Source organism: Xiphophorus hellerii, chromosome 2 (assembly GCF_003331165.1).
Source record: "Xiphophorus hellerii strain 12219 chromosome 2, Xiphophorus_hellerii-4.1, whole genome shotgun sequence".
Classification (NCBI taxonomy): domain Eukaryota; kingdom Metazoa; phylum Chordata; class Actinopteri; order Cyprinodontiformes; family Poeciliidae; genus Xiphophorus; species Xiphophorus hellerii.
Window position 1 is genome coordinate 14,053,530 of NC_045673.1, and position 17,077 is coordinate 14,070,606.

General features: G+C 40.0%; 2 protein-coding genes across 2 annotated transcripts; one reads left to right on the top strand and one right to left on the bottom strand.

Annotated features, from left to right (window-relative positions):
• The first annotated feature begins 1,758 nt into the window (after positions 1 to 1,758).
• On the top strand, positions 1,759 to 5,328 carry LOC116733627 (NAD-dependent protein deacetylase sirtuin-3). Its single transcript, XM_075074341.1, is given in 11 exon segments — positions 1,759 to 1,817; positions 1,819 to 1,982; positions 2,145 to 2,255; positions 2,257 to 2,364; positions 2,528 to 2,760; positions 3,575 to 3,675; positions 3,756 to 3,884; positions 3,886 to 3,918; positions 4,000 to 4,122; positions 4,124 to 4,213; positions 4,904 to 5,328. Coding segments are annotated over 11 exon segments (1,299 nt in total). The 5' UTR covers positions 1,759 to 1,766; the 3' UTR covers positions 5,060 to 5,328.
• Positions 5,329 to 5,331: 3 nt separating this feature from the next.
• ric8b (RIC8 guanine nucleotide exchange factor B) lies at positions 5,332 to 15,106 on the bottom strand. The gene is given in 11 exon segments (XM_032584399.1): positions 5,332 to 7,656; positions 10,539 to 10,658; positions 10,752 to 10,896; positions 11,031 to 11,175; positions 11,705 to 11,800; positions 12,556 to 12,706; positions 12,870 to 12,964; positions 13,300 to 13,929; positions 14,016 to 14,045; positions 14,047 to 14,064; positions 14,918 to 15,106. Coding segments are annotated over 11 exon segments (1,623 nt in total). The 5' UTR covers positions 15,002 to 15,106; the 3' UTR covers positions 5,332 to 7,547.
• Positions 15,107 to 17,077: the final 1,971 nt, after the last annotated feature.

Genomic DNA, 17,077 nt, shown 5'->3' on the forward strand with positions numbered 1-17,077 from the left:
AACTAAATATTTCACATCTGGATTGCAGTCAAGCTCCAGAAGCATCTGTAGGTTGATATTTGGAAGTCAGATGCACCTGAGCTCCGTTTTGAATCTCCTTTACAAAACCTCAGTAATGGTCGGTAATGTGAAATGGCGTGAATACTTCCTGGTGGTACTGTGTAAGTATTTTCTGAAATAGAAGAGTTTTAATTAGAGATGCACCGATTTATCTTCCAGATGATTTCCTTAATTTTGGGAGATTGGTGATCGGCCGATCTTATCCACCAATCTTATCTACCTCAGCCAAGGTCTAAAAATCAACCACTTTCCTCTGTTGCTCTGCTGTGAGGTTTGTCTGACAGACATGCAGGTCATGCCTGCATATTTGCAGTTAACAATAGTCACCCTACTGTTGCCAACCCAGTGACTTTCTTACTATATTTAGTCACATATCAGACAAAAGATTGGTATCGGAATTGGTAGCTAAAATCGGGAATCGGCAGGTCAGGCTTTTTAAAGATTAGTAATCTGGAATTGCCAAAAAGACCACAATCGGTACAACCCTACTTTTAATCTTTTCTGATCTTTTATGGCTTGTCTCATTTAAAGTGGACGTAGAAGGAAGTTTGTTTCATGAAAGCTTCATTTGTTGAAACCCCTTTGTCCACTTCTTTGTCGTCTCTGCCGGATTGCTCAGCCATTCCAACTTTCTTTAAAAGCATCTAATAGTTTTAGGTGAACCTTCACCCTCCTCCTTGGGCTCCGTCCTTATTGAAGCTCGCCTACATATCATTTATCTCCTCTGCCCCCGCCACCCTCTGCTGGTTTTCTCAATGCAATTGTGGGGCTGTATGGGCGCCTTTTCCCCAGCTCACCCAGCTGGGTTTGTTGACTCTTATCAACTTTTCTCTTTTTCCTCATCCCACCCCTGTTTTTAACTCTCACTCCCTCCCCTTCACCTCTCGGCGCTCCGCTCCGCTTTGCCTGAACAGTAAAGCTGCCACAGCTGTGGACTGTATTAGCATAGCAGCTATGGAGAGAATGAGGAGGGGGCTAAATATATTGCAGCCATTAGCTTTTGTTCGGCTGTTGACAGTTTTAAAACATTTCAGCTTCCCCTCTGTGTAAAGAGACTCAGGAGAAAAGGATGTCGGGATGATTTCAGTGTAACAGCTTTTTAAATACAACACGAGGAAGAGGAAGAATGGCAACTGAAAAATGAATGACTGAAAACATTTTGTATCTAATAAGCCTGTTACATTATTAAAGTTAGTCAGAAAACCTTTTTAATTCCAGTTTGTTTGGAAAATAAAATGTCACGTGTAATCTTTGAGTTTTGCTTTGCCTTCTGGATCAGAACTTGTGTGTTTAACCACATTTCTTTCCAGGACAAAAACACTGAAATAAATTGTCCTGCCATTTCCTTTCATCAGAACTATGTCAAGCCAACTCTTTTGTGTGAAGTTGTTTTTCTCTTCTGGACAAACCAACCAAGAGAACTTTTGATGCTGTTATTAAGTTGTACTCATTTTCTCTTCTTTCCTAAAGAAAGCATTACTAGCGCAGTGCTAATTTGTTTAGCTGTGTCTCGTTCCTGAATAAACTGTAGACTGAGATCGTATTGCAACTGGATTGAGTTCAGATTAATTGAATATTAATTGGGAATTGGATTTCTTAAAAGTGAATGTAGCTAGAGGTAACATTTGTTGTGAATCTGTAATGTATAAAAGAACTGAATGGAAACTAGAACTCCCTGTTGTTCTTACGTTTTCCCAGGTGTTGGAATGAACAGGTCCAGGTCCAGTAGGAATAGAAAAGTTCCCCAGCCTCCCGACATCCAGGTTAACCCGCAGCTCCAGCGCCCAGACCAGGCATCCGGAACCTGCAGAACTCCAGGACTCATGGCAGGGTCCGTGTGGAAAGCAACGAAGGAAGCAGCCTGACTCGGCTCTCGCTCAGGACCTCAGCCTGATGAGTGTGAGCAGACTGGACTCTACAAGGTGAAAACATGCTGCTGCAGCCACACGCTTTGAAAGTAGAACTAATAGAATAGGAGTAATACTGGATTTATTCCCCTTCATTTTTGTTGTGGTACTAAAATAAGAATAAGGCCTGTCAGTGTTTTCGTAAACTAGACTAGGACCTTTTTATTTTTCCTGCAGTAAAGGAACGATGTCCACAGCTGGCAGTATTCCCATGCAGGCCTGTCCGTCCTCTGAGTCCACATCTGATCAGATCGTTCCATCTTCATTCCCGGTGAAGTCCTCTACCCGGAGCAGGCCTGTTGTCGGTGGCTCGGCTTGTGAAACTGGGCCGCTGTAAGAACATACTGGTGGTGGTAGGAGCAGGAATCAGCACACCCAGCGGCATCCCAGACTTCCGGTCCGTATCTCTCCTTTATTTCCTGTTTTTGATTTATGACTTCACACCTAGTCAGTGTGGTCTCAGCTGTGGAGTTATTTTTAAATCTTGTTTTTTATTCTTACTTTGTTTCTTTGGATTACTTTCATGACATGTCTTAACGAGAACTCTATGTTGTTTCCAGGACTCCAGGAACGGGTCTCTACGCCAACCTGGAGAAGTACAACATCCCATACCCTGAGGCCATTTTCAACATCGACTACTTCTCCAACGACCCCCAGCCTTTCTTCTCCTTGGCCAAGGCTTTGTATCCTGGCTGCCACCGTCCCAACTACATCCACTACTTCATCCGCATGCTCCACCACAAAGGTCTGCTGCTCCGGCTATACACGCAGAACATCGATGGGCTGGAGAACGGTGAGTTAGGACACAGACAAACATCCAAATATCTACCACAGCGTTCTGACGCTGTCTCAGACTTTATTTATGCTTTTATTGTCCATCCCACCTTCCATCCTTTCCTGTTTTTTTTCTTTTCAATTTATTGTCACAATTTTCCTTTTGTGCTTTTATTCTTCCTTCCTTTCTTTCTCATAGAGTCTGTGGTTTTCCCTAATTCTATATTTCAAGCCAAAACATTTCATAACCTCAAGTACCTAAACTTTATCTAGGACCTTAATCACTTTAGTAAAGATATTTAATAAGGTACATAAAAATGAAAAAATAACTTTAAGAAATACAGTTCTTTATAGCTACCAGTTATAATTTACATACTTAATGAATAAATTCCTATTAGGTATACAATGTTTTTATGCGTGACATCATTTAAATATATTGAATTAATAAATGTACACCATTATTTAAACAGGTTTATAATTTATTAAAAACATTATTAAAGATGTTTTTTGTTTTAAAGCTAAAATGTATACTATTAGTTTCACATTTTCTTAATCATTTCAAGTTTACATTGTAATTTGTCATGAATTAATAGAAACTGTCATTAGAGACTCATGAGATATGGAGGTTCAGTCATAACACTGCTTTCACTTTATAAACATGGAAATTTATGAAAGAAGTAGTTTTCTGAAACTACTGAGATTTGATTATAAAACAATAACTCAGTAAAGCTGATTTTAAAAAACAAAGTATTCATTAGAACTGCTTTCTCCTGCCTCTTGACTTGATTTTCTGCCTTTGTCTCAGTAATTTAACGTGGCGTTCTTCTCCTCAGTGTGCGGCATCCCCGAAGACAAACTCGTGGAGGCCCACGGTAGTTTTGCCACAGCGTCCTGCCACCTGTGCTACACGCCGTATCCTGCCGAAGAGGCTAAAGTATGTCGAGTCCACAACCCGCCAAATGCTGTCCACTGATTTATTCAGCTTTGTGATGTTTTCCCTTGTGTGTTTTGCAGGTTGCTATAATGACTGACAACATCCCCACCTGCTCCTTCTGCGCCGCTACTGTCAAACCTGATGTTGTGTTTTTTGGAGAAGACCTCCCACAGAAATATTTTCTCCACACGAAAGACTTCCCCAAAGCAGGATCTTCTCATCATTATGGGGACTTCTTTAAAGGTGAGCTACAACTTTATTTTTTTTTTGTCTGTCGTAAAATCAGAATCACATCTGATCTTTAATAAAGATTTCTGTTTTCAGATTGAGCCTTTTGCTAGCCTGGTGAATACGGTGCGCTCCACTGTGCCGCGTCTGCTCCTGAACCGGCATGCTGTGGGCCCCTTTGAGAGGGTCCCGCTCCGGAGAGGAGACCACATGGAGCTGGGGAGATCTGGCAGACTCGGTCAGGAGGTTCGCAGAGATCCTTGGCTGGAGTGGAGAAATCGAAGAAATGATGAGGACTCAGGAAAAGTTGGTGAGTCCTACATCAGGACACACAGGATCAGCAAAAAGTTGATTTATTTCATTAACTGAATTCGAAAGTCTTTTAAATAGATTGATTACACAGTCAGATAGATATCAAGTTTTATTCCCACTTAACTTAACGTTAATGGAAATGGCCAATGAAAAACCTGGAATTCAGTTGAACAGCTAAAAGCCTTCCCTCTGCCTACATACCCCATAATGCTGTGCGGCTCAGTGAATATTCCTAGTGCTACCTTCCTAAAATAATGGCCTAAAGCATCTTTTGGCAATAAAATGAGTTAATTTTTTTTTTCTGGGTCAAAGTCACGTTTGACTAAAATTGACTCATTATTTTAGGAAGGTGATGATTTTGAATATTGAAAATTCTACGAGACGTATTATTAATATCTATTGATATTGTTATTGATTTATCGTTCAGCTCCAATACCCAACAATAAAGACCAGCTAAAGGACTTATATTAAAGCAACCTGGGTTTCCTCAAAGCAGCACCAGAGCCACCCTAATGCAAAAATTAATGTAAAATGGCAACAATATTTTATTAGAAACCCCTTATTGAAGGGCCTTTACTGTAACAAATAAATGTTATCCATGTATAATTAATCTAAATTAATAAGTTTCACTTTTTAATAAAGTTTACTGAGATAAACTTGATTATTTGAGATGAAGTCCTTCCTGCAGGGCATCCCTCCTGTGGTAACCCATGGATCATCATCATCATCATCAGAGACTGAAGACATGAAGACATCCAGACCACGAGCTGAAGGAAGCTGCAGCGAGGACACCGACTCAGAAACGGACAGCAAAAGCTCTGCGTCTTCAAGAGCAAGCAAATAACTCCTCAGCCTACAATACAACAAAGGTTCAGGAGAAATTAATTTCAGCTGCTCTGTAAATATGCAGGTTGTTTGCCTTAACATCTTTCATAGTCAATGTGAAGTGTTTATTTTGTTTATATGTAGATATAAGGTGGTTAATCTAGTTTCCATCAAGAACACTAGTAAATATTCCTTAAAGTGATTTTATATGTCTGAGGCTAATAAAGTTGTTTTATCTCAATCATGCACTGTTCAGTATTTAATAAATGTTTCTCTTTGCAAAGACGACAGTGTTGTTCTTCACTTTTATTAACTTTTCAGTGGAAAAGCCTCACAAAATAAGTAGTGCTGCCTATAGTACACAAAAAATGTGCAAACAAGATATTCTTCCCACGTTCATGCAAATTTAAAAAGGATCCCAGGATTTATGTGTTGAAAAATAACAGCATAACTTACAAGCACAAAGGAAAGTCTGAACAGTTTAAATACAAAAACATAACGGTAAGAAAATATAACAAAAATCTGACGAGGCTTAAAAGCATTTCAGTTACAGTAAAATCTTTAGGAACTGGACTTGTTACTGTACCAACAGTTTACTATAAATTCATAAGAGTAGTCAGGCTTACACACAAAGATTTATATAAAATTCAACATTTTCTAGTCAGGGGCAAAAATAACATTTGATTTATCATTGTGCAGATTTGGCAAAAGTAAATAGATTAAAAACAATCACTGTAATTTACATATTTCATGGTCATAAAGTACACAAGAGGTGTGTTTCAGCAACTACATGTCAAGTTGCTTTTTCTTTTCCTCTAAGCTTCTTAAAAAAATGAATCTGCTAGCTAATGAGCCTGAATTTAAAAAGTTTCAGTGGTCAAAACGTGCCTGTGGCCAGGCAGTGAGATCTAAAACCAAAGGAGGGGTTTAATTGTCCAGTGTTTAATTAAAAAGAACATAAATGTGAGGAACCAAACCAACACTAACAGAAGGAATGATTTTTTTAAAGACTTGAAACCTTGGCATCTGTGTTCCCAATATAAAAAAAAACAACAAAAAAAGAACAAACAATCCAGCAAGTAGTTAAGTTTCATAACTTAAGGATGCAACAGGTAACCATAAAGGCCTCACATGAGTAACTAAAGGCTTGGTGCTGCTGAGTAACAGCAGGAGCCTTCAGGACCAACTCTTCGTGCTTCCATAAACTTCCATCCATCCATCGCCTATATCTGCTTACGGTGAAGGCAACAGTGCATGTCATGTTGTAGTTAAATACTTTAATTATAACGCTTAATATAATTTCTTGTATCTTTTCTGAAAAGCCTTGATTAAATTCCAATAGTTAAAAACCAAATTTCATTTCAGAGGACAAGTAGAATCTGGAAAATTAGCCAAGTTTGTAGTGATGGCACAGAAGGTATGAAATGGAGAAGGAGGCTAGAATCTGATTTTTCTTATTATTCACATCTCTGCATACTTTCAGTCCTTGTCAAGTCATTCATATAAAAGGTATTATCACTTTAGACATATTCCATTGAGTTTGTATCAAAGTAGACACCCATACAACACTAAATGCAATGTCTCACAAAAGTATTTATACCCTGAAAGTCTATTTTTTTTGTCACATCACAACCACAAATTTATGGTTAACACAAAATAGTGCATAACTGCGAGGTTTAGGGAAAATGATGCTTTCTTTTATAAATACAAATCTGATTAAAGTGGCATTCTGCCTCCTTTATTTGGAAACCCTAAGAGTTTAATATTCCCCAATCCCCAAAGTAGTGGCGGTTTCATGCTGTGCAGATGCTATTCTTCTGCAGGGACAGAGTTCAGTCAGAGCTGATGGTAAATCCTGTTTGAAGGCGACCAGAACTTCTCCTTCAAGTAGGACATCGACCCTAAACATACAGATGATCGAAGCTGGTAAATACACCACAAAACATGCAACTGTAATTGAAGCAAAAAAAGTTTTATAAAGTATTAACCAGTGGGGGTTTGACACACAAACATTTCAGATTTTAAGTTGCATTTTTAAATCCCATCTTTGCTTCAACTTTGCAGTTATGCTCTACTTTATGTTGGTCTGTCACAGAAAATAGATTTAAGTTCTGACAAAAACAAACTTTAAGGGGTGTGAGTACTTTTGCAAGGAATCAATAACCGTGTAAGAAGCAGAAACATGACGCCCTGACAGACTTAAAGGCGTACTCCATGTTTTCCATCATTAACATGCCTAACTATGTGCCAGAGGTTCAGCATCTTACACTCAAACTCATCACAGTCACTGTCCCAGCTTAATCCACAATGAACTACTTCTTCCTCTCTTTTCACACACTTTGGTGACAAGCTGGACTTTATGGGTTATCACTGGGTCCAGGATGGTTTTACATCATATCATGTACATGTAATGTAAAATGTGTAAGTGCAGCATGTCACAGTTCAGTTTCACTAGCTCTAGAATCAGGGACACAGATCCAGAAACAGCGGCCTAGACGTGCAGCGCACTAGTCAGAGTCTGTATCAGAGTTTTCTTCTGGCCGACAGATGAGCGTCTCTTCCAGAGGCGCCAACGTCCCGTCCGGCCTGACACCCATCGGCCGGATCACGTTCTGCCTGTGGAGAGGAAGAAACAAGAAGAATCAGAAGACTGAAAAATCTGAACCGCGTAAAACTCTGCTCAGGCTTCTTTGTGTCTCTAGACAGACTTAATGAGGGCCTTGAATTTGTTCTTATTCATACACAAACTGGAGGACCCTCATCCAAACCCCTCTCCTCACCCGTTCAATGACAATCGGCCCTGTCTGACCATCCTCTCTCTCCTCCTCTTCCTTCCTCTGGCAGTTTAATTACAGGATCAGTGCTCAAACTAATCTCCTCAAAGCCAACACTGGCCCTTTATCCTAATCCAATTATACCTGCACTGTGTGTGTGTGTGGGTGTGCGTGTGTGTCACTGCTCCGTCCAAGATGATCCATCTGAGAATTATCCATCAACAGTTTAAAAAAGAATCCTTAAACATTAATTTGACAGATTTAAACACAAAAGACAGATTCCTGAAAGTAAAATTGATTTACTGTGAGAAACCCGTGAGAATAGGGTTGTAAAATAAAATAAAATAAAAAATAAATCACCTTCAGCCTTAATAAAAACAAACATTTAACATCATTGCTCCTAATTATACCCAAAAATATCTCCTCTCTCCTTCTCAGAAGTGATGGAGGGTCTGGCAGGTGTAAAGGGGTTGGGGTGTGTGTCCTAATTAGACGAACAGTCGCGCTGTCAGTAGAGCACATTCTTGCCGGCCGCTGAGCAATCTCCTTAGCACCTGTGCTGATGGAAGAGCACCTCTCTCTTTCCTTGGAAAAAGAAGAAAGACCATGCGGCCTCAGAGGAGGAATCTTCTCATTCTGGCTGCACGTGTCTCATTATGGCCCCGCGGCCAACAATGACGAGGTCGCCTCCCTTATGTCGCCGTTTTTATTCAGCCGTGTCTCTTCTTCTTCATCCACGTTCCACTCAAATTGGTTGGTCTACTTTACGCCTGTGTGTCGGTTTGCTCCTCATCTGGAGCGACTGGCGCCTCCAACACGAGTCAGGACGCGTGGTAAAAAAAACAACAAAAAAAAAAAACAACTTCAATGAGGAACATAAAGGAAGCTGAGCCAACAAGCCGACTGCGTTTGCCAATTAGGTGATAATTAATGTGGAGGTAATGATGCTGCAGCGACGCGCGGGCCAGCTCCTATTTTCTACCGCTGAATGTGACGGCTGCCAGTCAGAGGCTAATTGAAGACTCGCGTGGCGGAGGGAGATTCTTCCCGTGATGAACTGGTTGGCAGGGAGAAAGCTCTGCCAACCAAAATGTTACCTTTTAGCAGGTAACATTAGCCTCCGCTCGCTAATGAAAAGGTCAACACAAACGCAGAAGAAGCCTGAAGCTTTTCAAACACTCCTCCAAAACAGAATCAGTCAATCAGCCGAGAGGAGGAACATCAGTCGTCCCTCCTCATGTGTCTCTTTCTCCTTTGTGTCAAAATGTTCTTTTGAATATCAGTTGTTTACATGGAGGCTAAATTTCCCAATTAAAAACTTGTTTTTCATATTTACTCAAAGTATAGGTCATCGAACAAACTGGTTAAAACTTACAGCTATTTTCACCAGAAATTAAGCTTGCTGAGGCATAAAAATGTCGAATTTTAGCACCAATATTTAATACAGAACTTAGAAATCGACTGGTGAACTGCACTGCTGTAGATTCTCAGCCATCCAGCACATTAAAGTCCTACTTGACTTCTATTGTTTCACCTCTCCTTCAAAACGCTTCATAGAGGTGAAACATTTTCAAGACACAAGAGTAGAAGTCCAGCTGCCTTCACTTGAGCACCAAGAATCAACCGGTGAACTGAAATGGTTGATTTTATTTCAAAATCATGTAAACTACCTGAGTACTAACAGGTCCTGCTGACAAAACCGTAATGAATGACGTTACAGATCTCAGGTGTAGCCATTTAGAGCATTAATAATTTACGTCAGAGGAAGCATAGGCAGGAGGGAAGCTATCTGAAAGGAAGCTGTGTTTTGTGTGACATGTTGAGAATGTTAAAGGTCGTGGAAGAGAAATGGAAAGCAAGAGATTTAGCAGATAACAGGAAGGCCGAACATGGCACAGCGAAGTTGGTGTGTTTTAACCTTTATCAGCTTTTGCTTTTTGTCTGCTGTTTTATTAATGATCTAATTGCTAATTTGAGATCTTAAAGACGGTTTAAAATATCTGTAAAACAGATTTAGAGCCACTGCTCTCTCACAGCAGCATTACTCACCTCTGCTACACATTCTAATAACTACTGTAGTTATTACTGCTAGAAAAATATGTTTCGATTGGAGGCTTTCTGTCTTCTCATATTTTAGTTCTGCAAGGGAATGTGAACGGGCTTAAATCAAAATCAGCAGGTCAAATATTTCCAAAAATTATTACTATTAATTAACAACCAAGACTTAATGGTAAGGCATTTATGGGAAACTTCTTTTCATGGGAGAGGAGAATTTTACCAAAATACATCAGCTTGCTTACTAAGCTTACACACTGCCAGAGAAAAATATCTCAAATATTGCATCTAATTCTGCTGACTCGTTTTCTCCACAGATAATGCAGGAGTTAAAGAGTTAAACTGTGTCAAACTGGTGGGAAGAGAAACAAAAACAGTATTTTCTGATGTCCTGAACAATTACTGGCTCTCCAGGTAAAATGTGTAAAAAGCTTTAAAGTAACATAGGTTCACAATAAAATTATTTTTTAAATAATTCTTAACATGGTGCTACTTTTCATCAGTACTCTGGCCTCTAGAGCTCACGAGGTCTCCATAGGAACTCCACATTTTAGGGACTTTGTACATATCTCCATCAGTCATCTGTCATATCTTTAAAACTGAACCTTTCCTGCTTTTTAAACAAAGCTTTTAGAAGTGCTAAATCCCCGTTTTCCTTCAGAGTCTCACCTTGACAGCTTGTCAAACATATTGGCCAGTTTTTCAGCTTCATACTCCTTCTGCTCCTCCGTCATCTCCTCAACGGGGTTCGGCATCGGCTCCTCCACATGACCAGTAATGGGGTTAATGCTGGAAATATAAACATTAAAAGGCCTAATCTACATCTGCAAACTACTTTCTCTGTATGAAGCCAGCCCAAACATCTGCGCCTGAGAAACTCACAAAGGTTTGGCGGATTTATACTCATCCGTGTCCGAGTCTTCATCTTCAGAGTACTCAGTCTCTCCTCTCCCACCAGCCAGAAGCCCCCGAGCCACCAGGAGCCCTGCTGCGTTTCCATATCCCGTGTACTTCAAAAGATTGTCCACTGAAAGGCGACGTCACACATGTGAACTGATTAATATTTCAAAAACTGAAACCAGGCGTAAATGTCACAGCCGCAGTCTCACACGTCCTGCGCAGAGTCGCTGCGCCCAACGCGTCTCACTCGTCTTCACTCACCGCTTTCTTTGCAGAGGACAAACAGGAACTCTGCGGCCGTCTGCTTCACACCCATGTCCACGTGAGTCATGAGGCGGACCAGCTTGTTTCTGATGGTGGTGCCCACCTCAGGCCTGTTCTTCACGTCCTTCAGGGGAGGAAGTACCTACGACGCACAACAGTTTGTATGTAATATTGCCAAGTAATCCTCAGCGGATATAAAGGTTAATACTGGCTGTTTCTGATTGGTTTGCAGTAAGAGTGAAGCAATGAATTAGATTGATCATGATTAATTGATTAGTGATTAGCATCTTTTTCTAATCAATTTTTAATTGGTCACTCAAAAGCATAATCATCAGATTAGCCTCAAGTTCAGCAGAAACGGCTGAGCTTTTCACATGTTGATAATAGTATTTTATAGCTGCAGATGTACACATGATCAAGTGTTCACCAAAGAAATACTATATTATTGTATTGTAGGCAATAAAATGTTTATTTTCTTATAAAAAAATAAATTGAAGTGTTTATTTGCACTTTATATGTCTTTTTAATATTGTATAAAATGAGTTTAAGTAATAAAAAATCTGCAGAATAGGCCAATTTTTAAAAATCAAATTAATCGATTGTAAGAATAATCAACAGAATATTCAACTACTAAAATAATGGTTAGCTGCAGCCCTTGTTTGCAGCATTACCTGAGTTTTGATGTATCTGCGGATTTCTCTGTGGCATCTGGATCCTTCAGTTAACAGGCTGAGCACTGGAGTCAGACCCTCTTTGTAGTTGGAGCCCTTTGTGAAGCGACACGAGACGGCAAATGAGTCGCATCATAAACTGAAAAAAACTGTGCGTCTTACTATCATAAGATACACAGTGGTACACAAAATAATTGAAATTTATTTTTGCCAACTGTTACAGAAACTACAGCAGGGATCATTGCAACTTTGTTAACCAAGAGATTAAATAAATGTTTCTCTACAGTTGAAACTTGATTTTTTCATATAGTGGCTATTCTCCCTCACAATCTGACATTGAATCACACTTTTCTGTTTTATGCAAGAATCTGCTGAAAGCCACAATGATAAAACACTTTTTTGAACAATGTTCTATTAATTTAAAAGTTTGGACCCTAATCCTATTCCTACTTTGTAACTTTAGATAAAGCTAAAGTTACAAAACCAGACAGCTGTGCAGCCATTAGCGCTCAAAGGGCAACATAATGGACGTAACCACAACAAATTTATGCAGCAACTTAATGCAGTTAGCTGGAAATGTCTAATGTCTTCAACAAACTGCATCTGGTCAACAAGAAACCAGATCAGAGGAATATAACTGTGCGCAGGAATAACTTTATATCAGTGTGCTTCTTTGCAGGAAGCAATTATGAAATATGTAACAGAACTTACTCCAACTTACTATCTTAGATTTCTAAAATACTTCGTCCTCATTGTAAAAGGTTAACATTAGTGAGTTTTTCAGACATATAAACTGTAAAAATGGCCCTCACCAAAGCCCTCCCCTAGTTGCTCCTAAAGACCATCTTTACCTTGTCGATTCTCCTCTCCATGAAGTCCAGCAACACCTGAACTGCTTCCATGTTTTTTCCTCCGTACTCCTCCACACCTCCCTGGACCGGCACATCGATCAACACGTCCAGGCAGGATGCAGGCAGGTTGTTCAGCAGGTTGACGGTGTGGCTGAAGTAGGAACACAGCAGCATTTTTACAGCAAGATTATAAAAGTAAAATCAGATGCTTAACACAATTATTAACTAAATAATAAATTTTTTTATAAGATGATAGTTTGGGTCGGGCTTGTCCTGTTCTTAGCAGCCGTTTGGCCCATTTCACAGATTCCTACCTGTGTACTTCTTCTGTTTTCTCCTCTGTCTCCGTTTTCAGCATCAACAGATGACGCAGGATAGCAGCTAGGAGTCGGAACTGGTGATTGTCCTCCTGTAAAAAAGCAAAAAAAAAATTATTGAACAATTAAAACCTAAAGAAACAGATAATAATAAGAAGAATGTAAAAGATTCTTATTGGAAAGTGAAACAAGATGCAATAAGTGGTGTCAAGAAATTTTACTGCGTGTAATCTACCTTTCATCAAAGGCTAATTCTTTCCCAGTTATTTCTAAAGCTAAAATTGGCTTCATTAAAAAGGTTCTTGTCAAACACCGCAAAAATGAGAAATTGAAAAACAATCTATAGTTTTTCATGTAGCGAGTTGAACAGAAGCCCAGATGTTGACCCCTGTACCGTAACTGCAAATCAAAGTCATAACATCCTCACCTCGTTCCGAATTTCTGAGAGAGTGAGGTTGAACATGGCTTTAAGGGCTTCCATGGCTCGCTCGTTGTTCTCTGTGGGCAGGGGCAGAGCCTGCGGTTCTGGTCGAGCCGCCTCATAGGTGCCGACCCAGTGAACGTCCAGAGTGTGCTCCAGAACCTCCGTCAGCAGTCTCACAGCATGACAGTCTTTCCTGAGTATTCCCCTCACATCAGGGCGCAGGGCGGACAGCAGGAAGAACAGGCGCAGGATGAACAGGCCCACCTCGTGTTGCCACGTGCGGGCGAAGCTCAGGCTGGCGCAAAGGCCGTGAACCAGCTGGATGTCCACACACACCTGCTGAGCTGCAGCGCTGTTGTACACAACGTTGCAAAGGCACTTCAAGGCCTCCACCACCACCCTCTTCTCCTCCTCAGACTGTAAAGCATCCTGAGCGGTTTCCTGTTTATCCTCGCCTTCCTGTCCGGTACGCAGCATCGCCAACCCAGTCAGAACCAGCATGCCCTCCCTGGTGGCTACAGGCCCCAGCACACGCTTGTCTCTGGACAGGATGCGGAGTGTTTCCAGACACGTCTTCTGACAGCTGGGCCGCACCTGTCTCCCAAGAACCGTCAGCACACTCTGACAGAGTTTCTGAATTACAAGATAGACAGGGAGGAAGAATGTCATCGCTGTACAAGATTATCGAGTAACAACATGCTCTGCTGGGATCTACTCACACTCCGCAGTGCTTCTTCTTTTTGGTTAAACTGTGAAGGTCTGAGTGTTCTGAAATTAAAGAGGTTTTATTTCTCTTCACTTATATTTGAGAATTCAATGACTCTGCAATATATCATCACTGCTTCTTAATTTCCCCTTTACTGTCTGTCCAAAATGCTGCTGCTGGAGTCCAGACTGCCTGATTATACACAAATAGCATTAATTGAAGTCTTCTTGGTCTTGGGTCTAAACATATTTCTGACTTGTTGTTCAGATATGTGTTCTCAACGTTAGCACCGAAATAAACAAGGAGTCAAGACTTTGATTTCTATCTTTTTTCAGCTCTGGATCAAACTCCCTAAAAACCTGAGCTAAGCAGAAACTGTTGGCTCCTTTAAATAAAGACTGAGCACCGTATTGAAGACAGTAGCTTTCTCACCAAGGTTACAAAGTACTACAAGTTCATTTCTAACATGTCTTAACTTTTTGTTAGCTTTTTAGCATTTTCTTTGAATATGTCGTTTCAATTTTTACTGTTGTTGTTTTGATCTGTTTCGTGTTTTTAGGCTGATTCGTTTATCTCTGTTGCCTTGTTATTTATATGCCGTATTGACCGTAAACAGTACTCCTGTCAAGAGATTTGCATTAGAAACATAAAGTCGCGCATCTTGTCGGCAGGCAGCATATCGACTACAACTGGGTGGTTGTTGTTTTTAGTTTCTTTTTAGCATTTTTCTGTTCATTTTGTTCGTTCCCAGACACGATGCGGGTTTTGAGTAAAGATTAAAAGTCATTTTGACGGACCTACACGTCACATCTCTGCTCAGCTATCAACTCAAGCTAACTCAAAGCTAGCTAGCTAGCTAGCTTTAGATGCTTGTTTGCTTTGGTTGAATAACATCTGACCAGGCCGCTGGCTCACCTCTTCACTGTACCGATGTAAAAGCTTCTCTGCGTCCTCTTCGTTGGCACTTTCAAGCTGGGACAGGATGCCGTTAAGATCCATGATGTGGAGACTGTGCGAAACACGGACAGCTAGCTTGGTTGGGACGTTGCCAGTGCTAGCTGTCAGGCTAAGGCGGTGTCATTGAGACTGCCTCCACCTCCAGCCCCAGTCACACTGCTACCAGAAACTACACGCTAAGTCTGCTAACTGTGTTAAAATTTATTTATTACAAATAAAAAAAAACATGTACAGACCAAAGGTTTGGACACACCTTTCTAATTCAATGGGTTTTCTTTATTTTCATGACTATTTATAAGGCAATAAATCCCACTTATTAACCTGACAGGGCACACCTCTGAAGTGAAAACCATTTCAGGTGACTACCTCTTGAAGCTCATCAAGAAAATGCAGAGTGTGTGCAAAGCAGTAATCACAGCAAAAGGTTGCTACTTTGAAGAAACTAGAATATAAGGGGTATTTTCAGTTGTTTTGCACTTTTTTGTTTAGTGCATATTTCCACATGTGTTATTCATAGTTTTGATGCCTTCAGTGTGAATCTGCAATGTCAATAGTCATGAAAATAAAGGAAACTCATTGGATTAAAAGGTGTGTCCAAACTTTTGGTCTGTACTGTATATTATTATATTTATAGATATTTTAGATTTTATTGATTGGAGTTTAGGTAAATGTGGATTCTTAGGATTCAATTTTGTTTCTCCCAGAGTGAAATTAAATGTTGCAGCTCAAGTAACTTCAAAGACTTGTTGTGGATGTTGATGCATTGGACAGGAAGTATCTCCTGTACCAGTCAGTGTTGCAACGAATCTTAAGATGCCTCTAACTGAAGGTTGTTATTTTATGAATGTGTAATAACTGTTGTGACTTTCTTGCAGCTCAGTTCTAGGGAGCAAAGATGATATTTTTTTATAATGTCCTGAATGACTGCCGTCAGTTCTTTCCGTGCAATACTAATCCTCCTCATTGCTTTTGCCGCTCCTTTTTGAATCTCTGCTGTGTGGTTAGAAAGCCAAGTTTAGGTTGATTGATGGATGGTTTTTCCTCTGTGTTTTGATCCTGCTCTGCATCCCTGAGGCCTCTTTTCAACTTTTTGCTAGTTTTTTAATGTAATTTTTTAGCTTTTGAGATACTTACCAGGTTCTCATAGTTGTAGAAATAATACCTTGAGCCGTTGTTATAACAACTGTCAGAAAGTGAAGAGCAAAAATATTTTGCTACCATAAGCAATGCAATCCTTGAATATCAAGAGCAAAGTGTGAGGTGAAACACACAAGTTAATAAGACAATGGTAATATATAAATTGAAAAACTAGAGTTGTGACAATAATACAAGTCAGGACTTTTGCAGATATGAAAAAATAGTACATTTAAAAAAAATACAAGTATATTGAGATGTGTGTAACTGTTGCTGAAAAATAGGTAATTTACAATAAACAATCTAAAATAAGCAGGAATGTTAAAACTTTATGTGCTTTGATGGGAGCTGAGATGATGTTCCTTTAACAGTAGCAGCTCTGAAGTCACATAAATAAATAGGTGAAGATCATCTTTCATTCTAGAAACTTTTAAGAAGTGATTGTTCATGAAAGCTACATTTTAATGTGTTTCAGTTGTTTTTACTGCATTATAATTTATTACATTTAAAAGAAATGTTCATGTTTATTCTTTATTCCTTCCTCTGGGTGGATGATGTCATCAGCTACATCCTGCGCTGGAAGTTTCTGGATGCACCTTGAGAATCAAGTTTCCAGATTTCCTTATTTTAATGTCACATCCAAGATGTCGCCTTTGGTGACAGCGTGGTTCTCACAGCTGCCAGACGAGACGGCGTAAAGATCTCAGAAGAACATGGCGGATATTGCTGTTGACATTAAGGTCAGGCGATTATATTACAATGAAGGGCCGACGTCTTTATTTTCTTCTTTGCAGCAAACAAGTCGCCTGTGTTCAATGTCTCGACAGTGAATCCTGCAGGATTTCAGAGATGTAACACAGAGGATTCACTCTGATATATAAAGAAACGCAGTCAGGGGTAAGAGGTTAAAGGTTGTGGGACTAAGATGCAATGACCTCAGCACAGCAGGACACTCGCTCAATTGAAATGGACTTTATTCATCAG